General features: G+C 41.5%; 1 protein-coding gene across 2 annotated transcripts; it reads right to left on the bottom strand.

Moving 5' to 3' along the window:
- Positions 1-2,236: 2,236 nt before the first annotated feature.
- Positions 2,237-7,279, bottom strand: LOC139924251 (four and a half LIM domains protein 2-like). Of its 2 annotated transcripts, none has more exons than XM_071915249.2 (5): positions 7,124-7,279; positions 6,050-6,228; positions 5,635-5,806; positions 4,059-4,245; positions 2,237-2,388 (listed from the first exon to the last, which is right to left on the bottom strand). In XM_071915249.2, exons 1-5 carry the CDS (start codon positions 7,277-7,279, stop codon positions 2,237-2,239), a joined length of 846 nt encoding a protein of 281 aa, XP_071771350.1. The 2 variants fall into 2 exon arrangements, with proteins under 2 accessions (XP_071771350.1, XP_071771352.1); XM_071915251.2 differs by having other exon boundaries at positions 5,635-5,804; positions 6,054-6,228.
- Positions 7,280-8,535: the final 1,256 nt, after the last annotated feature.

Below are 8,535 nucleotides of genomic sequence, written 5' to 3'. Positions count from 1 at the left end.
ATCGTTTTCATAGTAAATAGGTTGTTTTTCGGCTGTAATATAGGCAATCTCTGCAAAGTACCACTGTTTTCGGATACCAGTGACCCATTTTGGCCACCATAGTCTCAGGGGGCGTGTCTTGTACTGACGTGAACTCAAGGGGGCGTGTCATGTACTGAGTGGACTCAAGGGGGCGTGTCATGTACTGACGTGAACTCAAGGGCGCGTGTCATGTACTGAGTGGACTCAAGGGGGCGTGTCATGTACTGAGTGGACTCAAGGGGGCGTGTGTTGCACTGAGGACTCAAGGGGGCGTGTCATGTTCTGACTTAACCTGTGGGGGCGTGTCTTGTAGGGAGTCTGCAGGCTGCAGATAGACCTACTAGACAGGGTACCCTACAATTTCTCCTGTATACCACAATGCAATGCCATCGTGTTTACAAATGTAAGTAGCTGTCATTTCTGTGTTTAACACAGTTAGTAGCCTATGTTTTGTACATTTTTATGTCTGAAATGTGCTACATAAAGAAATATTTGCCCTGCCTTACCGGTATTTGTGCTTGGTTTTGTGCTTGGTGCTTGGAATTTTTTTAAAGCAATGATGTTTAATGTAGTGTCCGAAGGTTGTTGTCCATATAGTTCACTATTTGACAAACACAGGCAATAGTGAGTGAGTGAACCATTCCAAACACAGCTGGAGTCTCATGCACCAAATCAACCCCAGTTTCCATAACAACATTATAAAACATTCTATTGCAGCCATTGTAAGTGAACCAGCCAAATGAAAATTCGAGAGTGTAGATTTAAATGGGAATGACTGTCCTATCAATTCAAATTCCATGGGTTCCTTTGCCAAATATAAGAAGAATTAGCTGGCAATGAAATGCATCACCCTGCTTTAAAAAGCTGCCAACCCTAAAACTATTTAATCAGTTTTAGTGTCCCATGATGGCCGAAATGCTGTTTCAGAGGCTTTTCCATCCTGGCATGAATACAGTTCTGGGGGAAACACTGAGTACTTGGAATTTTTGGGATGAAAATGGTCAAATTTTATGATTGAAGATTGAATATCGGCACAAAATATCGTCTATCAGCCTTCTATTTGCCTTCAGTTGAACCCTCTACACAACCTTTGCCTCTGCGCTCTTTTCCATGACATAATCATCAGTGGCCAATGAGCATCAAGCAAATCACGCAAATAAAGATCTTTATTATAATGTTATATAACTTTACAGATTTGGATTTCATTAGATTAAACAGCTATTATGTGATATGAATAAACCATGTTAGTTGCATTATATTATCTCTGTCAATAATAAGAGCCATTCATTAAAATACATTTTGATATGCTGTAAAAATATCTCAGAATTGGTTAATGCTATTCCATGTGAGGAGTTTCATTCCAAAATGAGATATCCAACATTCAAAAATTATCGCTACCATGAAAGTAAATGTCACTGTTGAAAAGTATTTCTGAAGATGTAATGACGTGTTTTTCAAATAATATGCAAACAAGATCCAGTGACACTTTCTTCCCCAAAACAGATACAACATTTTGGAATGAAGCCTTCAACTTATCCTTATGGACCTTATTTACACGGCGGCCATTTTGAATACTTGGGGTGGGAAACTTTACCCAGAAGATTGGCATATACTGTATATAAAAGTAGCATTACTTAAACACATAAATGAGGACAGATACAGATAAGCCTAACAGTTACCAAATTAGCTAGCAATTTTGAGAACAACAACCACAAAGACTTTGGCAGGGAAGTTAGCTAGCTTACTAGCTAGTTAGTAAGCTGCTAGCTAGCTACCTTGGCTAGACTAGCAGCTAGCGATAATGGACTAAATATATTAAAATGTAAACATATCCCTCTGGATTCTTGAGTTCCATTCGTTTCAAATATGTTTTTCAGTGGAGAATCTGTGAAATGATAAATGTTTGTATGATCTATCTTGGTTCACAACAGCAGCACAGAGACCCGCTCTTCCAGGTAGCGTTTCCCACCCAGTCTTCAAAATGGCCGCCATGTGAATAAGGTCAATAATTCACAGTCTCATCAGCGCATGCAGAAAACTCCTAAGCAGTAAGAGCAGGTTAGTCGGAACCAATGTAGGCCTACGATACGAATAAATCAACAAAGGTAACGCCAGCCGGAGGAGCGCTCCCCTCCTGGCTGGCTTCGTATTTGGCTCTGCGGACGGCGGTCGCGCCAGACGGCCTCTCGTCTTCTCCTGCTCGGCGACTCGGCGCTCAGACGTCTTTGCCGCAGTCGGGGCACATGATGTCGTCCCGGGACGTCAGGAAGCCTCGGCCCACCAGAGACACCGAGCACTTTTTGCAGTTGAAGCAGTCGTTGTGCCACTGCCGCTCCTCAAACGAGATGTACTTGCTGCCGCCCAGACCTGAAACACAAGCAGTAAACCATGAGGGTTTACAAAGGGGAAGTTCAAGTGTGTATATTTGTCATATACACAGCATACACAGGGTAAACAGTGCAATAAATAGAATAGGAACATTTAATTCACAAAGATAAGAAATAAAAATAAGGAATCTGATTAAAATAGAAAGACAAGATTGTGAGTTCAACAAAGCACACAAAGCGAGCTCGTCCATAATAGTCTCCTGATTGCTGTAATGTAATAATCCTCTAATGGACTGTGATTGGATAGAGCAGAAAGCGCATGACATCCAGGTTCATGCTAATGTTAAAGGAGAACACCGGTGTCATTTAGAGTTAAGGTCCATTTACATCTATGTTTCGTTTCATTTTGCAATGCACGCCATATGTAATTAGATTTTTAAACATTTAGTCGTTTTTCATTGCTTTTTGATATACAAAGTTATGGTGTCAAGCCTAGGTTGAAACGAACTGCTGTCCGAGAAAGTTGCCAAATATTTGTTAGGGTCTCCTGGTACATTCGGCATTAATGTGAACCAGTCACACCTTTAAAATTGATTTTCACTGCTGGTGAAAATCCCTCCGCCTGATATTGTTTTTGAGGACATGCTTACTGAGAGAGCACCCAGTCACAGATGGGAGAAGCACCATTTTGCTTGGTTAACTTAATTATCATACTTTGAACTTTTGAACTTAAGAAATAGTTCTCAGCGCAATCAGAACCATGCAACGTCCTTTCCATTCAGAACAAAGAGAAAAGCGTTGTTAAGGGAGGTTCCCTGCAGTATTTTAAGCCCTAGAACTACGGAATAATACGTTTGCATTGCATATTGGCAAATAAACACTCAATTTGAAGCACTAAGATTTGTTTTAACTTCTTTATCTCTGCTGGAAACTGGCGTCAGGCCTTCCAGAAGACTCTCTGTCCCCAATCAGTCCAGCTTCACCCTCCTGTTGAGTTTCTTACCATATTGGCCGTTTTATTTTTTGTTGCTGCAGTGGTTTGTGTTGGTCGGCTTTTTCTCTTGCTGCTGGCTACATGGTTCAACCGTTTCTACTACTTCAGGCTGCTACTCAGTTAAAGGTCCCATATTCTCCACTCTCACACTTATTTTGTGTCTTGAGGTCCATTCAAAGCTGTGTGTGTGGTGTCATGTACAAAAAAACACCCTCAATCATTTTCCAGCATCTCTCTGAGCCTTACCAAGAACAGGCTGTTTCTGTCGCCGTGTCTTTAAGGCTCATTAATATTAACGACCCTCTGTTCCGATTGGCTAATAAACGATGACGACCGCTCGACCGCTTTGAAAAAAACACTTTGTTAGTCTATTATTTCTTACAGAAATGATAATGAGCGAACCTTTGTGACGGCACAAAGTTACGGAAGTCCAAACGGCTCGTTTAGAGGCTCGCTTTTCTAATATGGATTGTGTGGATTTAGTTTTGATACTTTCACCATGTTTAGATACACATCCAACTCCTTTATCATCACAGAGGAGAGGGGAGTCCTGTTTTACACAATATGGGACCTTTAAATGCAAATAAGGGTATTCCTGACTATTAGGTGCATTTTTTTGTCCCCTCATTTTAGATTCCAAAGGCATTTTAAGAACTTTCACAGGCATTTTTGCCATGAGCTCCAGTTAATTTCTGATGTAACTGCAGTGACTTTACCGCTGATAGGAGTGGTGCAGGAAGCACACTTCTTAGCAAACAGGTTGCAGAAGCAGTTGAGGCAGTAGGCGAAGTCGTCCCGAGAGGTGAAGCGCTGGCCAGACAGCTGCTGTTTGCACCCGATGCAAACGAAGCACTCCTTATGCCAGGGCTGGTCGCGGTAGGTCACTCCTCCGGTGGTGATTGGCTGGAAGAAACGGACCAATCAGCGACAGGCTCAAGAACAAGAACAACTCTTACATCACACACAAACAGCTACACAACTGTTTTCCCCCCCTGTGTGTTCTGTAAAACATTTTGTGGTGAACATATTTTGTTGAAACTGTTTTATTAATAATAATGTGGACTTTGATTTGATTTGACCTGGCTTCACCCACACACTACAAGCCAAAGTCATGTGCTTTATTAGATTATAGATCATGATGTTTCTAGTGTACATGATGTCCTCTCATACAGAAAAGCATTGTCCCTGGAAGAATGTGGTTAATATACTGTACCAAACCCAGATGGATCAAAGTACTCATTACACTTCTACTGCATCTGACATACTTTAGCAACCGCAGAAGAAAGCTAGAGTGATATTCAAAACGTGCATGTGCCATTAAAGGTGACCACATTTCCCATAAACCCCAGAGGATGTTGGTACTTGTTCCCCTCCACTTCCCTAGCATCGATCCATTGGTTTTAAAGAGCCAGAAGAAGAATAAGAGCTAATATTCATTCAGACCATGCACCCTGCTTAATTGCCAAGGCATTTTTGCTGATTTTTGCTGACTCAGCCACAGGCGTGCCAGGTCTCACCTACCAGCATTTTGCACTCAGCCAGTTCCTGCCTGCTTGACCATCTGTTTACTGACAGTTACACACCATCTAGAGAACATGTGGGTCAGAATGTACTGCCTCTTTACATTGTATGTGAGGCCCCTGTGCCATACGCAGTGTTGTTATGGTAACTAAAAAGATGGGTGAACTACGACCTCCAGTGTTTCACCTATGAGTCTCATTCATTTCTCACTAGAGGTGGCAACATTTTGGTGATGTTTGTGTGGCAATTACCAGAGAACCAAACTACGCATTCCAGTTTAACCTGGTTCTTAAATGACTCTCGGGCCAAAGATTGATCTAATTATCAAGAAGGAAGAAAGAGCAATTACTCTTTAGAGATTCCATGAATAATTTTAAACAAAGCTTGCAAGAAGATCAATGGGTTACATGCAGTGATGTAGTGGTAAATTACAAACAAAGAAACCTATGACAACAAAAAAATCACTTATATTGTCAGAAAAGTATTGATTTATGTTTTGTTTTTCCATAAAAGACCCTATTCTCATCAAACTAATGTAATGTTATGATAACATTACCAAAGCAGCAAGAATACATTTAAATGTATAAACTTAAATTATTTTTCTTGGTCACTTTACATGCAGTCGGAGCTTCTCGCCCCGCCCACAATCAGTCAGAATAGGGCGACACTTCAACCAAGTTGTTGTACTGTATTCTGTTGCCAAGTTCAATTCCTATACATATAAATGCCTTAAATGTAAATGACATTATATGTTGTTTTGGTAGTTTCTACCTTCTTGCAGTGGATGCACTGCAGGGCGAACTGCTTCTCGTAGCAGGGCAGGCAGTAGTTGTTGGTCTCCTTCACGACGAAGGTCCGGGTGCCGATGGGCTGCTGGCAACGGTGACAGGTGAAGCAATTCTCATGCCAACTGTTGCCCTTATGCTCCATCTTTTTAGAGCCTGAGAGAGAGAGAGAGCAACAGAGAGCGTGACAGACAGGGAGAGACAGAGAGAGAGAGAGAACAGAAAGAAAACAAAGACGTTCCCGATTAGAGAAAGAGTTCTCAGACTATCTATCAAATGTCATATTTCAATTTAACCCCAACTGAATAATGTTTTCACTCCAGAAGCAGAACCTTGGCGCCTGACCCAAAGACGCAAAACAACTATTAGCTTACTTTCACTTTACTTTCAGTTAGGCCTCCTTACCAGGCATGATGGTCTTCAGGCAATCGTGGCACTTGGCGGAGTACTCGTTGGAGTAGCACTCGATGCACATGAGCATTTCTTCCTTGGTGGCGAAGGGCCGCTCCACCAGAGATCGGCTGCACTTGGCGCAGAGGAAGCAGTCGTCGTGCCAGTGGCGGTCCTTGTAACACAGATCCTGCAGAGTCACCAAGTGGAGAGAGACCGTTCGGTTCAGTTAGCAGTCAGTGGACAGTGGATGCAACAAATCAGGGCGTTGCTGGAAAAGTGCATGCATGCTCACTTGATTTTCCCTGGTTAAATAAAGGTTAAAAACACAGGGAGGGATCATTCAAAAGTGTAAACCAATGGAATATCAGTTGCGGAGAGAAAGGCAGTTTTATTTGATGGAAGTGTTCAAAAATCTGTGATGGTTTTGTTGGTTGGAATTTTTATTTACGCCCCGTGGTGCAGCATGAGGTCACCATTAAAGGTCCCATATTCTCCACTCTCCAGTGTTTTATTTTGTGTCTTGAGGTCCATTCAAAGCTGTGTGTGTGGTGTCATGAACCAAAAACACTCTCAATCCATTTCTACACGTTCATTTTCCAGCATCTCTCTGAGCCTTACCAAGAACAGGCTGTTTCTGTCGCCGTGTCTTTAAGGCTCATTAATATTAACGACCCCTCTGTTCTGATTGGCTAACCGTTTCAAGAGTGAAACGTGAGACGCCGCGGCCCGGCGGCTACAGGTAGGGAAAACTCTCTGGTAATAAACAATGACGGCCGCTTTGAAAAAAACACTTTGTTAGTCTATTATTTCTTACAGAAATGATAATGAGCGAACCTTTGTGACGCCACAAAGTTACGGAAGTCCAAACGGCTCGTTTAGAGGCTCGCTTTTCTAATATGGATTGTGTGGATTTAGTTTTGATACTTTCACCATGTTTAGATAGACCATCCAACTCCTTTATCATCACAGAGGCAAGGGGAGTCCTGTTTTACACCATGTGGGACTTTTAAAGATACTCTGTTTTTCAAGAAGTAAAGGTAATGGAGATTCATTTCATGGGGACTTTAAAAAAAAAGGATTACCTTGCTGGTGCAGCCAATGCATTTCTCGCATGATTCACAGATGCTGGAGAAGAGCCTCTCGTAGCACTGGATGCAGTACGGGCATTCCTCCCGCAGGACGTACTTCCGCCCGTACAGCGACTCCTGACAGTCCTTGCAGTCGTAGCTCTCCCCCATTTTGTCTCAAAGCTCCTCGCGATCTCCTGTAAGAGATATGAGAGAATGGAGACTGTCACTCCAGATGCAACACCATATGAGAAAAAAGTGACACTTGTGCCTGACTCATGCTTCATGTGGGAATGAACGTGGTGGAGTGCGTGAAAATGACTGCGCACGTTAGCCGCATTTGGGAGTCATGCATGAGATCGATCACTGCCTGAAATCTGAAACAACGTATACGCACCTCGAGAACTGGATGATTCTGGTGTTTGTGCTTTTCTTGTTGGGGGATTTGGAGAGCTGAATCTTTTTTACAGCGGCACTAACACTGCAAAAAATGACAAGTTGTCAAGTGATTTTAACTTGTTTGCAGACTTGTTTCTTGTGACAAGAAATCATCATAAAACAATGAAGAAAATTTGGAAACAAAGGACAGTTTAAATGTCCTGAAACAAGTTACATTCTACTGAAAAAGCGGTAAAATTATCTGCCAGTGCACTAACAAAAATCCTAAAATGAGTTTATAAATCTGGAGACAAGACAAAAATAACTTAACAAGTTTGTCAGTTTTTGCAGTGAAAGCACTAAAGTTTTCATCTGTTTGTCATGAAAGTGAGAGAAGCATGAAAGCCACACAGAAATCATGAACCAGGCATAATTACTCTATTAATCTATTTATGAAATGATGATTGTTGATGTGAAATTAAAACTCATGTTGGAAAAAAAACATTCAGTTATTAGCTACTTTACGCTCTTTTCCCACCAGATACAAACATCTGTTTTTGAGCTATTGATTAATTTAAAGTAAAAAACAAAAATCTAAAAATAGCACTAAAATGTTCTGGAATAAAGCCTTTTAAATCCGGCAGGTTGGTGATCTAAGCGAACCCAGATGCTATCACTGAACAATTGAACAATTGGTGTCACCAGCACATCATAAGAAGAACATTTACCTAATTTCTCATTCACATTATGACTGACCACCTTGGGATCACAAGGTCGGATAAATCAAATCATGTCTCCATTACCGTTTCCCAGGTTGTAAAGCCCGACAAAAGGAGCACATCCGAGATTTCCTCAACTAATTGAAGGCTACATACAACGAATTAGGCAAAGGAATGTTGGAAATTAGCCCAAACTGTAAAGTCTCTATACACTGTACAGTCTTTCATTTTATTAGTAAGCATAGTGTGACTTTGTAAATCTGGCTTGTTTGCCTTAAAAGAGTTTGTCTGAATGAGCACAGTTTACCCCAAAATATCCAATGGCACCAT

The sequence above is a fragment of the Centroberyx gerrardi genome, chromosome 21, assembly GCF_048128805.1.
Source record: "Centroberyx gerrardi isolate f3 chromosome 21, fCenGer3.hap1.cur.20231027, whole genome shotgun sequence".
NCBI lineage: Eukaryota > Metazoa > Chordata > Actinopteri > Beryciformes > Berycidae > Centroberyx > Centroberyx gerrardi.
This window is presented reverse-complemented; position numbering and strand designations above follow the sequence as displayed.

Bases quoted from the DNA above. Each gene is read 5' to 3' on its own strand.
- LOC139924251 (XM_071915249.2), bottom strand. From the start codon at position 7,279: ATGGGGGAGAGCTACGACTGCAAGGACTGTCAGGAGTCGCTGTACGGG. The intron at 6,229-7,123 runs GTAATCCTTTTT...GTGACTCTGCAG, and splicing joins GCATTGGCTGCACCAGCAAG to GATCTGTGTTACAAGGACCG. The intron at 4,246-5,634 runs GTAGAAACTACC...CGTTTCTTCCAG, and splicing joins AGTGCATCCACTGCAAGAAG to CCAATCACCACCGGAGGAGT.